This window comes from Scyliorhinus torazame, chromosome 16, assembly GCF_047496885.1.
Source record: "Scyliorhinus torazame isolate Kashiwa2021f chromosome 16, sScyTor2.1, whole genome shotgun sequence".
NCBI lineage: Eukaryota > Metazoa > Chordata > Chondrichthyes > Carcharhiniformes > Scyliorhinidae > Scyliorhinus > Scyliorhinus torazame.
In genome coordinates, this window is record NC_092722.1 from 176,944,932 (window position 1) to 176,966,467 (window position 21,536).

The 21,536-nt window shown below is 42.9% G+C and overlaps 1 protein-coding gene across 1 annotated transcript; it reads right to left on the reverse strand.

Moving 5' to 3' along the window:
- Positions 1-313: 313 nt before the first annotated feature.
- Positions 314-2,494, reverse strand: adra2a (adrenoceptor alpha 2A). The gene has a single exon (XM_072479514.1). The coding sequence runs from the start codon at positions 1,898-1,900 to the stop codon at positions 686-688; it is 1,215 nt and encodes a 404-aa protein (XP_072335615.1). The 5' UTR covers positions 1,901-2,494; the 3' UTR covers positions 314-685.
- Positions 2,495-21,536: the final 19,042 nt, after the last annotated feature.

Below are 21,536 nucleotides of genomic sequence, written 5' to 3' on the forward strand. Positions count from 1 at the left end.
GTGTGTGTGAATATCAGGTGTGTGTGTGAATATCAGGTGTGTGTGTGTGTGTGTGAATATCAGGTGTGCGTGTGTGTGAATATCAGGTGTGTGTGTGTGAATATCAGGTGTGTGTGTGAACATCAGGTGTGTGTGTGTGTGTGAATATCAGGTGTGCGTGTGTGTGAATATCAGGTGTGTGTGTGAACATCAGGTGTCCGTGTGTGTGAATATCAGGTGTATGTGTGTGTGTGTGTGAATATCAGTGTAATGTATGTGTGTATCTACACCGGTGTACACGTGTGTGAGAACAAACATTATAATTATAAGAGACTTAAATGCAAAAAACACAAAGCTCTCTTTTATTCTGAACTCACATTTGTAAATATAGGGTAGAACAGAAATAGTCCACAGGATCGCTGTACAGATAGCCCACACCCAGGTGCCCAGTCCTCCATTACATCCAGGTGCCCAGTCCTCCCTTACACCCAGGTGCACAGTCCTCCCTTACACCCAGGTGCACAGTCCTCCCTTACACCCAGGTGCCCAGTCCTCCTTTACACCCAGATGCCCAGTCCTCCTTTACACCCAGGTGCCAGTCCTCCTTTACACCCAGGTGCCCAGTCCTCCTTTACACCCAGGTGCCCAGTCCTCCTTTACACCCAGGTGCCCAGTCCTCCCTTACACCCAGGTGCCCAGTCCTCCCTTACACCTTTTGCCTGCGGTTGCCTCGGCATAGGATCTTTTTGAAGGCTTTCCTGAAGTCTTGGTTGAAGATGGTGTAAATGAGCGGATTGAGGGAGCTGTTGCAGTATCCGAACCAGAAGAAGAATTTAAAAAGTGTCGGGGGGACGGGGCAGAGTTCGGGGCAGATGGCGGTGAGGGAGTAGGTGAAGAAGAATGGGAACCAGCAGACCACAAACACTCCGATCACCACCGACAGCACAAAGGTGAACCTTTTCTCGCGGTTCTGCCGCCCCTTCCAGCGCCCCTTGGCGGTGCCCGTGTCCTCAGCCCTGACCAGGCTGCTCACCACCTTGCCCCGCACAGACTGGACTTTGCCCCTGGCTTTGGGCGGCTGCGCCTTCTTCCTCTTGGCCTTGCAGTGGGCGCCCTGGTGCTCGGAGGAGGAGGAATCCTCGCCATCGAAGCCGTTCGCCTCTGCCGCCTGGGTGCCGTTCTGCTCGCCGTTCATGGCTTTGGGGGACTGGCGCAGCCCGTTCAGTCTCTGCTGGGCCTCCCCGGCCCTCTGCTTGCCCGGAGGGTGCCTGGTCCTTAACTTGGCGATCTGGTAAATCCTGACATACACCAGGATCATGATAATACAGGGGGCGAAGAAGGAGCCGATACAGGAGGAGATGATGTACCAGACCTCAGTGTTAATCTCACACTCGGGGTGCTCCTCGGAATGTTGCTTGTTCCCGTTGGTGATGAGTGGAGGGAAGGAGATGACCGCAGCCATCACCCACACGGTCACAATGATGCATTTGATCCGCTTGGGGGTTCTCTTCAAGTTGTACTCGATGGCCTGGGTGATGGACCAGTACCTGTCCAGGCTGATGGCGCACAGGTGGGCGATGGAAGCGGTGCAGAACAAAACGTCCAGCGCCAAGTGGATCTCGCACCAAACTTCCCCAAAGTACCAGTAGCCCATCAGCTCCTTGGCCAAGGAGAAGGGCATCACCAGGGTGGCCACCAGGATGTCTGCCGCCGCCAGCGACACCAGGAAGAGGTTCTGCGGGGCTCTGAGCCCCCGGCTGGTGAACACAGCGATCATCACCAGCACATTGCCGAAGATGGTCACCATCATGATCAGGCTGACCACCGCGGTGAAGACGATGGCTGCCTGCAGCGTGTATCCCTGGGGCTCGGAGCTGTTCGAGCTCCTGTTGTAGCTGCTGCCTGTCAAATCCTCGCCCATGCTGCCCTCCACCCCACACCTCCTCTCAGTCTCAACCCATCAGTCTCCAAAACACAGAGGGACACATCACTCACAGACACACACACCGGGCGGGCAAAGTCACCGCAGGCTGCCGTCCATCGCTCCCACCCTGGGTCCGGAGAGTTACACCGCCCCGCGGCTCGGCACACTGGTTGGCTGCCTGCCTCTCTGGCTGGAGGCTCGGAGCTCAGGCTGGGGGAACCTGCTGCTGGAGCTGGTGCTGGTGGAGCTGCTGGTGCTGGAGCTGCTGCTGGTGGAGCTGCTGCGGGTGGAGCTGGTGCTGGAGCTGCTGGTGGAGCTGCTGCTGGTGGAGCTGCTGCTGGAGCTATTGGAGCTGCTGGTGGAGCTGCTGCTGGTGGAGCTGCTGCTGGAGCTGTTGCTGGGAGGAGCCGCGAGGTCAGTGCCGCTCCAGAAGCTTGGCCGAGGCAGCACAGACTAAAAACCTCTTTCTCTCCCACTGCCGTCCAGCTTCTCCCTTTTTATAGGCAGGATCTGTTCCCGGGCACCACGTGGCTTCATTGGTTGCGTTCAAAGAGTGGGACGGAGGGGGAGTGACTCGATTCTCTGCTACCTGAGAGAGAGTGTGTGTGTCAGTGTCAGTGCCTGTGCAGCCTGCCCACCTTCAGCAGCCTGCACACTTCTTTAGAAGTGGATTTCCAGCTGTCTGTCTCTTGCTGTGAACTAGACCCATCACATTGGTCTCAAACAGCCAGGGCAGCGTTTCAATCCTCTGCAGTGAGGCAGCCTTTTGTTAAAGAACCCACAACGCCGTATGGGAGGGAGGGTGGGGGTGTAACCTGGGACTCCAGTGCCGGTCTTGCTGGGGTTAATGGGTCTGTAACTCCAGCCTGTCTCCATTGCTCATTGGTCTGGACCGTGGGAAGTACAGCAGTGGACTCTACAATAACCTCGGAGTCTCTGTCACAGGACAGGGTGCTTTCTGTATCAAAAACACGCAGCAAGTTTCAGACACCAGCAGAAATTCTGTGTCGTGAATATCAGTAACAATCCTGGCGGTCGGAGTGTGTTGAAAATCGATTTGTACGTAAGTGCAGGACAGAAGCAATCTAAAACAGTGCGAGAGTAAATCAGCCCCACTTCAGCGAGCCTGTATCTAATTCACAATACACACTATCTGAGTTTATATAATGACAGGTCTACAGTGGACAATTGGCACTGGTCAACCGAATGGGGAATTGATAAGAAGGCTGGATCTGTAGGGAGCACATCCACATGTGGACCGTATTAGAATTCCTAATGAATCTGCAACATTACCCGCGATCTAATGTAGCGAGTCCATGACAATCGTGTCCCCAAAGCAATCGTCCAACTGATTACTCGGGGCTCCATCTGTCAATTCTAATACAATTCTGATTTCACTCTTTCCGTTCTCCCTCGGGAGGGGGTGGGTGGGCAGCTCGGTGAGACACGCCCCTGGGGTCAGTGAGGAGTTAACTATTGGGGGAAGTTTCTGTAAATTGTCAGTTGCACATCTCTATTCCTGTTCTTGGAAAGAGGCCAGGCTGCGAGTGGCCAGCAGGAAATGGCAGCCTCTCCCTCTGGCTGCTTTCGCAATACTTTTGGACCGGTGCAAGCGTTCTTGAGACAGGGTGGTTGTACAGGACTCTTGTTGGGTCTGTCCACTTGCATCGTGCTGGTTCTGTTGATTCCTTTAGATGAAATGGGATTAGATTGAGGGTAAAGAGCTAAAATCCCATTCTAAAGACATACATGCTGTGCTTGTTGATGCGGATTCTTATCTCCACGCTGATGTGGAAATGCCCCTTACAAACCGGTCATCCTACACTTACCCCTTCTCGGCTCCCGCCAATGGTATCATTGCAGTGCCCCTGTTGGGGAGACAGTGTAATTACAGAATGGGAACTTTTAAAACAGATTCGTGGATCTGTGATAACGATCTACTGAACACAGTTAACCTGTAAGAACTCGAGTGGAGGGGAATTATGGAAATGCTTACACCGAATCTAAAAGATGTATAGTGCGCCTGAAGAACGCTTTGTAAAATATGTTATTATTCTAAATAGTGCATCTGAAAATGCACTGCATTGAGTAAACACACCAAATTCCGTATCTCTAACAATCCAGTCAGTCGACATGGTGAGTTATTAGAGGGGTGAAATGCGTCTATCAGTTTGGAAAACAGTTAGTTTTAAGGGATTCATATTTGTGTGGGTAAATATTAACAATAAAGTATAGTTTTTGGTGGGTTTAATTTAATGTTTCTGTGCCTGGGAGGGACATGTAGGTGTTTGTGTGTGTTGGAGGGGAGGGGTGATTTGAATGAAAAAAAGAAAATGAAAAGAAAATCACTTATTGTCACAAGTAGGCTTCAGTGAAGTTACTGTGAAAAGCCCCTAGTCGCCACATTCCGGCACCTGTTCGGGGAGGCCGGTACAGGAATTGAACCGTGCTGCTGGCCTGCCTTGGTCTGCTTTAAAAACCAGTGATTTAGCCCCGTGTGCTAAACCAGCCCCTTCAACTTGGATTCCAGTGTGACAGAGAGAACTACCACACGTGAAGAGCAAATATAATTGCTTGACAACTAGGGGTGATTGTAAGGGGGTAAAAATCCTTTGTTCTTTAGTTTTAGATGGAAGCTAAAAGTTGCAGATAGATAACCAGAGAGGGAATAGCTCCCACAACTCTGCTAAAGGCTGTGGTTTTAGAAAGCTGATGTAGGATCATCTCTCTCAGCTTTGCTATAAGAAAAAACGTACAATGGAGTTAAAGGTCAAATGACCATAGGCTGCTTTCCCCTTTGAGGGGGAGAGCTGACAGATGGTGATTTAACCTGAGGATCACCACACCATAAGGTTGAGAAGGTGGGCCTCCATGAATAACATCAACTGGTACAGGAATTGAATCTACGCTGCTGGGTTTGCTCTGCATTGTGAACCAACCGCCTAGCCAACTGAGCTAAACTGCCCCCATGCATTAATGGAGTAATGGTTATCTAAAGAGCAGCTAGTTCAAGGAATTATAGAAATGAAAAGAAGTTTCCAGGTGGCCTGAGGTTAAAGGTACAAGAACAGAAGGCTGTTCAGTAAAGACAAACAGAGCTCCGAGGAAGGTTTAGATGCCAGAAAGGCAACTGAAATCATTTTCAGGTTTGTGAGATTGTATTTCAGTGAATTGAAATATCTGTGGGAAGTGAATTGAAATATCTGTGGGAATTACTGGCTGAACCTCAAGTGTGTAAAACGATCAAGACAAAGAAATCCTAAGTGGGGTTGGTGTAAAACCTGGAGTTGATTCGCTGGAAGAAGTGGAGTGGAAACTGTGTTCAAAACGTCCTTTGGAAAAGGTGGATGGATTTTGGAATGCAACTTGCTAATGGCAAAACTTGTTATGAGAGAAGGTTTAAAAGCATGTTTTGGGAGTGGAGTTTGGAAACTTTCATGTGACAATCACCCATGGAATTTCTTAGGATAAATCCCGGACACTAATGTGGGTTCAGAGTGGATAGAGTATATGACCACAGCCAATCTGTGAGTTTTAAAAAAGGGCTTTGTGCCAATGAGACAATTGTAATTTCAACTATACTTTCATAGAATAGTACTCCGACAGTGCAGAAGGAGGCCATTTGGCCCACCGAGTCAGTACCGGCCCTTGGCAAGAGCACCCCACTAATTCCCATGCCTCCACCCTATCCCCATAACCCAGTCACCCAACCTAATCTTTTGGACACTAAGGGGAAAGTTAGCATAGCCAATCCACCTAACTTGTACATCTTTGGACTGTGGGAGGAAACCCGGAGGAAACTCAGGCAGACATGGGAAGAAAGTGCAAACTCCGCACAGACAGTGTCATCCATGTTAATCTTAAAACCTGTGTGTAATTGTTAACCTGAGGGAGGAGTAAAGGAGTATTGTATTATAATCCAATTTTCCATATGTAATAAAGGGTTTTTGTTGTTGTTAGTGGTCCTGTGACTCTGTTCCTCCATGTTTGATAAATAAAATTACTGGGTGGGATTCTCCGTTGGCCGACGCCAAAATTGGTAATGGCGATCGGGCGGAGAATAACTCCTGACGCCAAAAATCACGCAGGTGCCGGTTTGACGCCGAATCGGATGCTCCGCCTCCTCAAAAATAGCGTCATTGCGACGCACGGCGTGCGTAGTGCAACCGTGTTCGCATCTCATTAGCGGGCCCACCCAGGATGCCCCGCCTCCGATGAGCCGAGTTCCCGACGGTGCGGTCCACGTATGCTCGCAACAATTGTGAACCTGGTGTGGTGACTGCGGAGAGAAAGAGGGCATACGAACAGTGTCCAGCACTGTCATACGTTGCCAACCTTCATGCCGCTGGCCAGGGGGCTTCTGCCAGGGCTGTGGAGAGTAGTGGAGTGTGGCCAGGAGGTGAGCTATGGGGTTCAGAGTGGACGGGGACGTGGTCCAGCACAACCAGTGCCATCCTTTCGGCCGCGATCGGTGTGGGTGTGGTGGTGTATAGTTTATGCACGGCCGAAGCTTGTCAGCCCTGCATGTGTCCATCATGGACCTGGTGATTCCCGCACCATTTTCCATGTGTTCTGCTAGTGTTCCACGCGGTGCCAGTGCACGCCCCTCACCGGTAGCGGAATCGGTGCGCGTTGCCGCTGATTGTTCTGACGTGGAACCTCACGGATCTTCCATTGGTGTCAGCACTTAGACTCAGGAATGGAGAATACAGCCCAATGTCCTTTGAGCCAGGGTTCCATTCTGGAACCTACCATCCAGTTAGAACATCATCCGGGATCACAGCAGTGCCCAGTAAGTAACCAATGAGTGTAACAAATGTTTACTCTCACGTAAGAAGGACATTTGTGAACATTGTACTGGCAGTGAGTCTATACAACAAATCTGTGTAATGGCTATATGATATGCACTGGTATGGTGTTCACTGGTTTGTACTTGTATGGTGTATACTGTATATGATAGTTATTGGTAAGGTGTGTATTGTGTATGATTTCTACTGGTGTGCATTGGCAGGGTATATATTGGTAAAGTGTGTGCTTCATGTGGTCTGTACTGGTATATATTGGTATAGTGTACACTGTGCATGGTATGTCCTGGTATACACTGGTATATTGTGTGCTCTGTGTGGTAGGTGCTTAGATATACTGGGACAGTGTATGTTGTGTGTGGTATGTAGTGGTATATACTGAGATAGTGTGCATTGGGTATGGTATGTACTGATATATAGTGGTACAGGGTGTGCTGTGTGTGGTATGTACAAGTACATACTGGGATAGTGTGTGCTGTGGGTGCTATGTACTAGAATATACAGGGATAGTGTGTGATGTATGTGTTATGTACCGGTATATACTGGTATAGAATGTACTGTGTGTGGTATGTACTGGTACGGTGCACACTGTGTATTATATGAGCTGGCAAATACTGGTATTGGGTGTGCTGTTTGTGGTATGTACTGGTATATACTGGTATAGTGTGTGGTATGTACTGGTATATACTGGTATAGTGTGTGGTCTGTACTGGTATATACTGGTATAGTGTGTGGTATGTACTGGTATATACTGGTATAGTGTGTGGTATGTACTGGTATATACTGGTATAGTGTGTGGTCTGTACTGGTATATACTGGTATGGTGTGTGGTACGTACTGGTATATACTGGTATAGTGTGTGGTCTGTACTGGTATATACTGGTATAGTGTGTGGTATGTACTGGTATATACTGGTATGGTGTGTGGTCTGTACTGGTATACACTGGTATAGTGTGTGGTACGTACTGGTATATACTGGTATGGTGTGTGGTATGTACTGGTATATACTGGTATAGTGTGTGGTCTGTACTGGTATATACTGGTATAGTGTGTGGTACGTACTGGTATATACTGGTATGGTGTGTGGTATGTACTGGTATATACTGGTATAGTGTGTGGTTTGTACTGGTATATACTGGTATAGTGTGTGGTTTGTACTGGTATATACTGGTATAGTGTGTGGTATGTACTGGTATATACTGGTATAGTGTGTGGTCTGTACTGGTATATACTGGTATAGTGTGTGGTATGTACTGGTATATACTGGTATAGTGTGTGGTATGTACTGGTATATACTGGTATAGTGTGTGGTCTGTACTGGTATATACTGGTATGGTGTGTGGTCTGTACTGGTATATACTGGTATAGTGTGTGGTATGTACTTGTATATACTGGTATGGTGTGTGGTCTGTACTGGTATACACTGGTATAGTGTGTGGTACGTACTGGTATATACTGGTATGGTGTGTGGTATGTACTGGTATATACTGGTATAGTGTGTGGTCTGTACTGGTATATACTGGTATAGTGTGTGGTACGTACTGGTATATACTGGTATGGTGTGTGGTATGTACTGGTATATACTGGTATAGTGTGTGGTTTGTACTGGTATATACTGGTATGGTGTGTGGTCTGTACTTGTATATACTGGTATAGTGTGTGGTATGTACTGGTATATACTGGTATAGTGTGTGGTATGTACTGGTATATACTGGTATGGTGTGTGGTCTGTACTGGTATATACTGGTATCGTGTGTGGTATGTACTGGTATATACTGGTATAGTGTGTGGTATGTACTGGTATATACTGGTATAGTGTGTGGTCTGTACTGGTATATACTGGTATGGTGTGTTGTCTGTACTGGTATATACTGGTATGGTGTGTGGTATGTACTGGTATATACTGGTATAGTGTGTGGTATGTACTGGTATATACTGGTATAGTGTGTGGTATGTACTAGTATACACTGGTATAGTGTGTGGTATGTACTGGTATATACTGGTATAGTGTGTGGTATGTACTGGTATATACTGGTATAGTGTGTGGTATGTACTAGTATATTCTGGTATAGTGTGTGGTATGTACTGGTATATACTGGTACGGTGTGTGGTATGTACTGGTATATACAGGTATAGAGTGTGGTATGTACTAGTATATACTGGTATAGTGTGTGGTATGTACTTGTATATACTGGTATAGTGTGTGGTATGTACTTGTATATACTGGTATGGTGTGTGGTCTGTACTGGTATATACTGGTATGGAGTGTGGTATGTACTTGTATATACTGGTATGGTGTGTGGTATGTACTTGTATATACTGGTATACTGTGTGGTATGTACTAGTATATACTGGTATGGTGTGTGGTCTGTACTGGTATATACTGGTATAGTGTGTGGTCTGTACTGGTATATACTGGTATAGTGTGTGGTCTGTACTAGTATATACTGGTATAGTGTGTGGTATGTACTGGTATATACTGGTATAGTGTGTGGTATGTACTGATATATACTGATATAGTGTGTGGTATGTACTGGTATATACTGGTATGGTGTGTGGTCTGTACTGGTATATACTGGTATAGTGTGTGGTATGTACTGGTGTATACTGGTATAGTGTGTGGTATGTACTTGTATATACTGGTATGGTATGTGGTCTGTACTGGTATATACTGGTATAGTGTGTGGTATGTACTAGTATATACTGGTATGGTGTGTGGTCTGTACTGGTATATACTGGTATAGTGTGTGGTATGTACTTGTATATACTGGTATAGTGTGTGGTATGTACTAGTATATACTGGTATAGTGTGTGGTCTGTACTGGTATACACTGGTATAGTGTGTGGTATGTACTGGTATATACTGGTATAGTGTGTGGTCTGTACTGGTATATACTGGTATGGTGTGTGGTCTGTAATTGTATATACTGGTATAGTGTGTGGTAGGTACTTGTATATACTGGTATAGTGTGTGGTATGTACTGGTATATACTGGTATAGTGTGTGGTATGTACTTGTATATACTGGTATAGTGTGTGGTATGTACTGGTATATACTGGTACAGTGTGTGGTATGTACTAGTATATACTGGTATGGTGTGTGGTCTGTCCTGGTATACACTGGTATAGTGTGTGGTCTGTACTGGTATACACTGGTATAGTGTGTGGTATGTACTGGTATATACTGGTATGGTGTGTGGTCTGTACTGGTATATACTGGTATAGTGTGTGGTATGTACTTGTATATACTTGTATAGTGTGTGGTATGTACTGGTATATACTGGTATGGTGTGTGGTATGTACTTGTATATACTGGTATAGTGTGTGGTCTGTACTGGTATATACTTGTATGGTGTGTGGTCTGTACTGGTATATACTGGTATAGTGTGTGGTATGTACTTGTATATACTGGTATAGTGTGTGGTATGTACTTGTATATACTGGTATGGTGTGTGGTATGTACTGGTATATACTGGTATGGTGTGTGGTCTGTACTGGTATATACTGGTATAGTGTGTGGAATGTACTGGTATATACTGGTATGGTGTGTGGTATGTACTGGTATATACTGGTATGGTGTGTGGTCTGTACTCGTATACACTGGTATAGTGTGTGGTATGTACTGGTATATACTGCTATAGTGTGTGGTCTGTACTTGTATATACTGGTATGGTGTGTGGTATGTACTGGTATATACTGGTATGGTGTGTGGTCTGTACTGGTATATACTGGAATAGTGTGTGGAATGTACTGGTATATACTGGTATGGTGTGTGGTATGTACTGGTATATACTGGTATGGTGTGTGGTCTGTACTGGTATATACTGGTATAGTGTGTGGTATGTACTGGTATATACTGGTATGGTGTGTGGTATGTACTGGTATATACTGGTATAGTGTGTGGTCTGTACTAGTATATACTGGTATGGTGTGTGGTCTCTACTGGTATATACTGGTATGGTGTGTGGTCTGTACTGGTATATACTGGTATAGTGTGTGGTATGTACTTGTATATACTGGTATAGTGTGTGGTATATACTGGTATATACTGGTATGGTGTGTGGTCTGTACTAGTATATACTGGTATGGTGTGTGGTCTGTACTGGTATATACTGGTATGGTGTGTGGTCTGTACTGGTATATACTGGTATAGTGTGTGGTATGTACTTGTATACACTGGTATAGTGTGTGGTATGTACTTGTATATACTGGTATAGTGTGTGGTATGTACTGGTATATACTGGTATAGTGTGTGGTATATACTGGTTTATACTGGTATAGTGTGTGGTATGTACTTGTATATACTGGTATAGTGTGTGGTATGTACTGGTATATACTGGTATTGTGTGTGGTATGTACTGGTATATACTGGTATAGTGTGTGGTATGTACTGGTATATACTGGTATAGTGTGTGGTCTGTACTTGTATATACTGGTATAGTGTGTGGTATGTACTGGTATATACTGGTATAGTGTGTGGTATGTACTGGTATATACTGGTATGGTGTGTGGTCTGTACTGGTATATACTGGTATAGTGTGTGGTCTGTACTGGTATATACTGGTATGGTGTGTGGTCTGTACTGGTATATACTGGTATGGTGTGTGGTCTGTACTGGTATATACTGGTATGGTGTGTGGTCTGTACTGGTATATACTGGTATGGTGTGTGGTATGTACTTGTATATACTGGTATGGTGTGTGGTCTGTACTGGTATATACTGGTATGGTGTGTGGTCTGTACTGGTATATACTGGTATGGTGTGTGGTATGTACTTGTATATACTGGTATGGTGTGTGGTATGTACTTGTATATACTGGTATGGTGTGTGGTATGTACTGGTATATACTGGTATAGTGTGTGGTATGTACTTGTATATACTGGTATGGTGTGTGGTCTGTACTGGTATATACTGGTATGGTGTGTGGTCTGTACTGGTATATACTGGTATGGTGTGTGGTCTGTACTGGTATATACTGGTATAGTGTGTGGAATGTACTGGTATGTACTGGTATGGTGTGTGGTATGTTCTTGTATATACTGGTATAGTGTGTGGTCTGTACTGGTATATACTGGTATGGTGTGTGGTCTGTACTGGTATATACTGGTATGGTGTGTGGTCTGTACTGGTATATACTGGTATGGTGTGTGGTATGTTCTTGTATATACTGGTATAGTGTGTGGTATGTTCTTGTATATACTGGTATAGTGTGTGGTATGTACTGGTATATACTGGTATGGTGTGTGGTCTGTACTGGTATATACTGGTATAGTGTGTGGAATGTACTTGTATATACTGGTATGGTGTGTGGTATGTACTTGTATATACTGGTATGGTGTGTGGTCTGTACTGGTATTGTGTGTGGTCTGTACTTGTATATACTGGTATGGTGTGTGGTATGTACTTGTATATACTGGTATAGTGTGTGGTCTGTACTGGTATATACTGGTATAGTGTGTGGTATGTACTGGTATATACTGGTATGGTGTGTGGTCTGTACTGGTATATACTGGTATGGTGTGTGGTATGTACTGGTATATACTGGTAAGGTGTGTGGTATGTACTTGTATATACTGGTATGGTGTGTGGTCTGTACTGGTATATGCTGGTATAGTGTGTGGAATGTACTGGTATATACTGGTATGGTGTGTGGTATGTACTTGTATATACTGTTATAGTGTGTGGTATGTACTTGTATATACTGGTATGGTGTGTGGTATGTACTTGTATATACTGGTATAGTGTGTGGTCTGTACTGGTATATACTGGTATAGTGTGTGGTATGTACTGGTATATACTTGTATAGTGTGTGGTACGTACTGGTATATACTGGTATGGTGTGTGGTCTGTACTGGTATATACTGGTATGGTGTGTGGTATGAACTTGTATATACTGGTATAGTGTGTGGTCTGTACTGGTATATGCTGGTATAGTGTGTGGAATGTACTGGTATATACTGGTATGGTGTGTGGTATGTACTTGTATATACTGTTATAGTGTGTGGTATGTACTTGTATATACTGGTATGGTGTGTGGTCTGTACTGGTATATACTGGTATAGTGTGTGGTATGTACTTGTATACACTGGTATAGTGTGTGGTATGTACTTGTATATACTGGTATAGTGTGTGGTATGTACTGGTATATACTGGTATAGTGTGTGGTATATACTGGTTTATACTGGTATAGTGTGTGGTATGTACTTGTATATACTGGTATAGTGTGTGGTATGTACTGGTATATACTGGTATTGTGTGTGGTATGTACTGGTATATACTGGTATAGTGTGTGGTATGTACTGGTATATACTGGTATAGTGTGTGGTCTGTACTTGTATATACTGGTATAGTGTGTGGTATGTACTGGTATATACTGGTATAGTGTGTGGTATGTACTGGTATATACTGGTATGGTGTGTGGTCTGTACTGGTATATACTGGTATAGTGTGTGGTCTGTACTGGTATATACTGGTATGGTGTGTGGTCTGTACTGGTATATACTGGTATGGTGTGTGGTCTGTACTGGTATATACTGGTATGGTGTGTGGTCTGTACTGGTATATACTGGTATGGTGTGTGGTATGTACTTGTATATACTGGTATGGTGTGTGGTCTGTACTGGTATATACTGGTATGGTGTGTGGTCTGTACTGGTATATACTGGTATGGTGTGTGGTATGTACTTGTATATACTGGTATGGTGTGTGGTATGTACTTGTATATACTGGTATGGTGTGTGGTATGTACTGGTATATACTGGTATAGTGTGTGGTATGTACTTGTATATACTGGTATGGTGTGTGGTCTGTACTGGTATATACTGGTATGGTGTGTGGTCTGTACTGGTATATACTGGTATGGTGTGTGGTCTGTACTGGTATATACTGGTATAGTGTGTGGAATGTACTGGTATGTACTGGTATGGTGTGTGGTATGTTCTTGTATATACTGGTATAGTGTGTGGTCTGTACTGGTATATACTGGTATGGTGTGTGGTCTGTACTGGTATATACTGGTATGGTGTGTGGTCTGTACTGGTATATACTGGTATGGTGTGTGGTATGTTCTTGTATATACTGGTATAGTGTGTGGTATGTTCTTGTATATACTGGTATAGTGTGTGGTATGTACTGGTATATACTGGTATGGTGTGTGGTCTGTACTGGTATATACTGGTATAGTGTGTGGAATGTACTTGTATATACTGGTATGGTGTGTGGTATGTACTTGTATATACTGGTATGGTGTGTGGTCTGTACTGGTATTGTGTGTGGTCTGTACTTGTATATACTGGTATGGTGTGTGGTATGTACTTGTATATACTGGTATAGTGTGTGGTCTGTACTGGTATATACTGGTATAGTGTGTGGTATGTACTGGTATATACTGGTATGGTGTGTGGTCTGTACTGGTATATACTGGTATGGTGTGTGGTATGTACTGGTATATACTGGTAAGGTGTGTGGTATGTACTTGTATATACTGGTATGGTGTGTGGTCTGTACTGGTATATGCTGGTATAGTGTGTGGAATGTACTGGTATATACTGGTATGGTGTGTGGTATGTACTTGTATATACTGTTATAGTGTGTGGTATGTACTTGTATATACTGGTATGGTGTGTGGTATGTACTTGTATATACTGGTATAGTGTGTGGTCTGTACTGGTATATACTGGTATAGTGTGTGGTATGTACTGGTATATACTTGTATAGTGTGTGGTACGTACTGGTATATACTGGTATGGTGTGTGGTCTGTACTGGTATATACTGGTATGGTGTGTGGTATGAACTTGTATATACTGGTATAGTGTGTGGTCTGTACTGGTATATACTGGTATTGTGTGTGGTATGTACTTGTATATACTGGTATGGTGTGTGGTCTGTACTGGTATATACTGGTATGGTGTGTGGTATGTACTTGTATATACTGGTATAGTGTGTGGTTTGTACTGGTATATACTGGTATGGTGTGTGGTATGTACTGGTATATACTTGTATAGTGTGTGGTACGTACTGGTATATACTGGTATGGTGTGTGGTATGTACTGGTATATACTGGTATGGTGTGTGGTATGTACTGGTATATACTGGTATAGTGTGTGGTATGTACTGGTATATAGTGTGTGGTCTGTACTGGTATATACTGGTATGGTGTGTGGTCTGTACTGGTATATACTGGTATGTTGTGTGGTATGTACTGGTATATACTTGTATAGTGTGTGGTATGTACTGGTATATACTTGTATTGTGTGTGGTACGTACTGGTATATACTGGTATGGTGTGTGGTCTGTACTGGTATATACTGGTATAGTGTGTGGTATGTACTGGTCTATACTGGTATAGTGTGTGGTATGTACTGGTATATACTTGTATAGTGTGTGGTATGTACTGGTATATACTTGTATAGTGTGTGGTACGTACTGGTATATACTGGTATGGTGTGTGGTCTGTACTGGTATATACTGGTATAGTGTGTGGAATGTACTGGTATATACTGGTATAGTGTGTGGTATGTACTTGTATATACTGGTATGGTGTGTGGTCTGTACTGGTATATACTGGTATAGTGTGTGGTCTGTACTGGTATATACTGGTATGGTGTGTGGTATGTACTTGTATATACTGGTATAGTGTGTGGTCTGTACTGGTATATACTGGTATGGTGTGTGGTATGTACTGGGATATACTGGTATGGTGTGTGGTCTGTACTGGTATATACTGGTATGGTGTGTGGTATGTACTTGTATATACTGGTATGGTGTGTGGTCTGTACTGGTATAGACTGGTATGGTGTGTGGTCTGTACTGGTATATACTGGTATAGTGTGTGGTATGTACTGGTATATACTGGTATGGTGTGTGGTAAGTACTTGTATATACTGGTATAGTGTGTGGTCTGTACTGGTATATACTGGTATAGTGTGTGGTATGTACTGGTATATACTGGTATGGTGTGTGGTCTGTACTGGTATATACTGGTATAGTGTGTGTTATGTACTGGTATATACTGGTATAGTGTGTGGTATATACTGGTATATACTGGTATGGTGTGTGGTATGTACTTGTATATACTGGTATAGTGTGTGGTATGTACTGGTATATACTGGTATAGTGTGTGGTATGTACTGGTATATACTGGTATGGTGTGTGGTCTGTACTGGTATATACTGGTATAGTGTGTGGTATGTACTGGTGTATACTGGTATAGTGTGTGGTATGTACTTGTATATACTGGTATGGTATGTGGTCTGTACTGGTATATACTGGTATAGTGTGTGGTATGTACTAGTATATACTGGTATGGTGTGTGGTCTGTACTGGTATATACTGGTATAGTGTGTGGTATGTACTTGTATATACTGGTATAGTGTGTGGTATGTACTAGTATATACTGGTATAGTGTGTGGTCTGTACTGGTATACACTGGTATAGTGTGTGGTATGTACTGGTATATACTGGTATAGTGTGTGGTCTGTACTGGTATATACTGGTATGGTGTGTGGTCTGTAATTGTATATACTGGTATAGTGTGTGGTAGGTACTTGTATATACTGGTATAGTGTGTGGTATGTACTGGTATATACTGGTATAGTGTGTGGTATGTACTTGTATATACTGGTATAGTGTGTGGTATGTACTGGTATATACTGGTACAGTGTGTGGTATGTACTAGTATATACTGGTATGGTGTGTGGTCTGTCCTGGTATACACTGGTATAGTGTGTGGTCTGTACTGGTATACACTGGTATAGTGTGTGGTATGTACTGGTATATACTGGTATGGTGTGTGGTCTGTACTGGTATATACTGGTATAGTGTGTGGTATGTACTTGTATATACTTGTATAGTGTGTGGTATGTACTGGTATATACTGGTATGGTGTGTGGTATGTACTTGTATATACTGGTATAGTGTGTGGTCTGTACTGGTATATACTTGTATGGTGTGTGGTCTGTACTGGTATATACTGGTATAGTGTGTGGTATGTACTTGTATATACTGGTATAGTGTGTGGTATGTACTTGTATATACTGGTATGGTGTGTGGTATGTACTGGTATATACTGGTATGGTGTGTGGTCTGTACTGGTATATACTGGTATAGTGTGTGGAATGTACTGGTATATACTGGTATGGTGTGTGGTATGTACTGGTATATACTGGTATGGTGTGTGGTCTGTACTCGTATACACTGGTATAGTGTGTGGTATGTACTGGTATATACTGCTATAGTGTGTGGTCTGTACTTGTATATACTGGTATGGTGTGTGGTATGTACTGGTATATACTGGTATGGTGTGTGGTCTGTACTGGTATATACTGGAATAGTGTGTGGAATGTACTGGTATATACTGGTATGGTGTGTGGTATGTACTGGTATATACTGGTATGGTGTGTGGTCTGTACTGGTATATACTGGTATAGTGTGTGGTATGTACTGGTATATACTGGTATGGTGTGTGGTATGTACTGGTATATACTGGTATAGTGTGTGGTCTCTACTGGTATATACTGGTATGGTGTGTGGTCTGTACTGGTATATACTGGTATAGTGTGTGGTATGTACTTATATATACTGGTATAGTGTGTGGTATATACTGGTATATACTGGTATGGTGTGTGGTCTGTACTAGTATATACTGGTATGGTGTGTGGTCTGTACTGGTATATACTGGTATGGTGTGTGGTATGAACTTGTATATACTGGTATAGTGTGTGGTCTGTACTGGTATATACTGGTATGGTGTGTGGTATGTACTTGTATATACTGGTATGGTGTGTGGTCTGTACTGGTATATACTGGTATGGTGTGTGGTATGTACTTGTATATACTGGTATAGTGTGTGGTCTGTACTGGTATATACTGGTATGGTGTGTGGTATGTACTGGTATATACTTGTATAGTGTGTGGTACGTACTGGTATATACTGGTATGGTGTGTGGTATGTACTGGTATATACTGGTATGGTGTGTGGTATGTACTGGTATATACTGGTATAGTGTGTGGTATGTACTGGTATATAGTGTGTGGTCTGTACTGGTATATACTGGTATGGTGTGTGGTCTGTACTGGTATATACTGGTATGTTGTGTGGTATGTACTGGTATATACTTGTATAGTGTGTGGTATGTACTGGTATATACTTGTATTGTGTGTGGTACGTACTGGTATATACTGGTATGGTGTGTGGTCTGTACTGGTATATACTGGTATAGTGTGTGGTATGTACTGGTCTATACTGGTATAGTGTGTGGTATGTACTGGTATATACTTGTATAGTGTGTGGTATGTACTGGTATATACTTGTATAGTGTGTGGTACGTACTGGTATATACTGGTATGGTGTGTGGTCTGTACTGGTATATACTGGTATAGTGTGTGGAATGTACTGGTATATACTGGTATAGTGTGTGGTATGTACTTGTATATACTGGTATGGGGTGTGGTCTGTACTGGTATATACTGGTATAGTGTGTGGTCTGTACTGGTATATACTGGTATGGTGTGTGGTATGTACTTGTATATACTGGTATAGTGTGTGGTCTGTACTGGTATATACTGGTATGGTGTGTGGTATGTACTGGGATATACTGGTATGGTGTGTGGTCTGTACTGGTATATACTGGTATGGTGTGTGGTATGTACTTGTATATACTGGTATGGTGTGTGGTCTGTACTGGTATAGACTGGTATGGTGTGTGGTCTGTACTGGTATATACTGGTATAGTGTGTGGTATGTACTGGTATATACTGGTATGGTGTGTGGTAAGTACTTGTATATACTGGTATAGTGTGTGGTCTGTACTGGTATATACTGGTATAGTGTGTGGTATGTACTGGTATATACTGGTATGGTGTGTGGTCTGTACTGGTATATACTGGTATAGTGTGTGTTATGTACTGGTATATACTGGTATAGTGTGTGGTATATACTGGTATATACTGGTATGGTGTGTGGTATGTACTTGTATATACTGGTATAGTGTGTGGTATGTACTGGTATATACTGGTATAGTGTGTGGTATGTACTGGTATATACTGGTATGGTGTGTGGTCTGTACTGGTATATACTGGTATAGTGTGTGGTATGTACTGGTGTATACTGGTATAGTGTGTGGTATGTACTTGTATATACTGGTATGGTATGTGGTCTGTACTGGTATATACTGGTATAGTGTGTGGTATGTACTAGTATATACTGGTATGGTGTGTGGTCTGTACTGGTATATACTGGTATAGTGTGTGGTATGTACTTGTATATACTGGTATAGTGTGTGGTATGTACTAGTATATACTGGTATAGTGTGTGGTCTGTACTGGTATACACTGGTATAGTGTGTGGTATGTACTGGTATATACTGGTATAGTGTGTGGTCTGTACTGGTATATACTGGTATGGTGTGTGGTCTGTAATTGTATATACTGGTATAGTGTGTGGTAGGTACTTGTATATACTGGTATAGTGTGTGGTATGTACTGGTATATACTGGTATAGTGTGTGGTATGTACTTGTATATACTGGTATAGTGTGTGGTATGTACTGGTATATACTGGTACAGTGTGTGGTATGTACTAGTATATACTGGTATGGTGTGTGGTCTGTCCTGGTATACACTGGTATAGTGTGTGGTCTGTACTGGTATACACTGGTATAGTGTGTGGTATGTACTGGTATATACTGGTATGGTGTGTGGTCTGTACTGGTATATACTGGTATAGTGTGTGGTATGTACTTGTATATACTTGTATAGTGTGTGGTATGTACTGGTATATACTGGTATGGTGTGTGGTATGTACTTGTATATACTGGTATAGTGTGTGGTCTGTACTGGTATATACTTGTATGGTGTGTGGTCTGTACTGGTATATACTGGTATAGTGTGTGGTATGTACTTGTATATACTGGTATAGTGTGTGGTATGTACTTGTATATACTGGTATGGTGTGTGGTATGTACTGGTATATACTGGTATGGTGTGTGGTCTGTACTGGTATATACTGGTATAGTGTGTGGAATGTACTGGTATATACTGGTATGTTGTGTGGTATGTACTGGTATATACTGGTATGGTGTGTGGTCTGTACTCGTATACACTGGTATAGTGTGTGGTATGTACTGGTATATACTGCTATAGTGTGTGGTCTGTACTTGTATATACTGGTATGGTGTGTGGTATGTACTGGTATATACTGGTATGGTGTGTGGTCTGTACTGGTATATACTGGAATAGTGTGTGGAATGTACTGGTATATACTGGTATGGTGTGTGGTATGTACTGGTATATACTGGTATGGTGTGTGGTCTGTACTGGTATATACTGGTATAGTGTGTGGTATGTACTGGTATATACTGGTATGGTGTGTGGTATGCACTGGTATATACTGGTATAGTGTGTGGTCTGTACTAGTATATACTGGTATGGTGTGTGGTCTCTACTGGTATATACTGGTATGGTGTGTGGTCTGTACTGGTATATACTGGTATAGTGTGTGGTATGTACTTATATATACTGGTATAGTGTGTGGTATATACTGGTATATACTGGTATGGTGTGTGGTCTGTACTAGTATATACTGGTATGGTGTGTGGTCTGTACTGGTATATACTGGTATGGTGTGTGGTCTGTACTGGTATATACTGGTATAGTGTGTGGTATGTACTTGTATACACTGGTATAGTGTGTGGTATGTACTTGTATATACTGGTATAGTGTGTGGTATGTACTGGTATATACTGGTATAGTGTGTGGTATATACTGGTTTATACTGGTATAGTGTGTGGTATGTACTTGTATATACTGGTATAGTGTGTGGTATGTACTGGTATATACTGGTATGGTGTGTGGTCTGTACTGGTATATACTGGTATAGTGTGTGGTCTGTACTGGTATATACTGGTATGGTGTGTGGTCTGTACTGGTATATACTTGTATAGTGTGTGGTCTGTACTTGTATATACTGGTATAGTGTGTGGTATGTACTGGTATATACTGGTATTGTGTGTGGTATGTACTGGTATATACTGGTATAGTGTGTGGTATGTACTGGTATATACTGGTATAGTGTGTGGTCTGTACTTGTATATACTGGTATAGTGTGTGGTATGTACTGGTATATACTGGTATAGTGTGTGGTATGTACTGGTATATACTGGTACGGTGTGTGGTCTGTACTGGTATATACTGGTATAGTGTGTGGTCTGTACTGGTATATACTGGTATGGTGTGTGGTCTGTACTGGTATATACTGGTATGGTGTGTGGTCTGTACTGGTATATACTGGTATGGTGTGTGGTCTGTACTGGTATATACTGGTATGGTGTGTGGTATGTACTTGTATATACTGGTATGGTGTGTGGTCTGTACTGGTATATACTGGTATGGTGTGTGGTCTGTACTGGTATATACTGGTATGGTGTGTGGTATGTACTTGTATATACTGGTATGGTGTGTGGTATGTACTTGTATATACTGGTATGGTGTGTGGTATGTACTGGTATATACTGGTATAGTGTGTGGTATGTACTTGTATATACTGGTATGGTGTGTGGTCTGTACTGGTATATACTGGTATGGTGTGTGGTCTGTACTGGTATATACTGGTATGGTGTGTGGTCTGTACTGGTATATATTGGTATAGTGTGTGGAATGTACTGGTATGTACTGGTATGGTGTGTGGTATGTTCTTGTATATACTGGTATAGTGTGTGGTCTGTACTGGTATATACTGGTATGGTGTGTGGTCTGTACTGGTATATACTGGTATGGTGTGTGGTCTGTACTGGTATATACTGGTATGGTGTGTGGTATGTTCTTGTATATAC

Bases quoted from the DNA above. Each gene is read 5' to 3' on its own strand.
- adra2a (XM_072479514.1), bottom strand. From the start codon at position 1,900: ATGGGCGAGGATTTGACAGGCAGCAGCTACAACAGGAGCTCGAACAGC.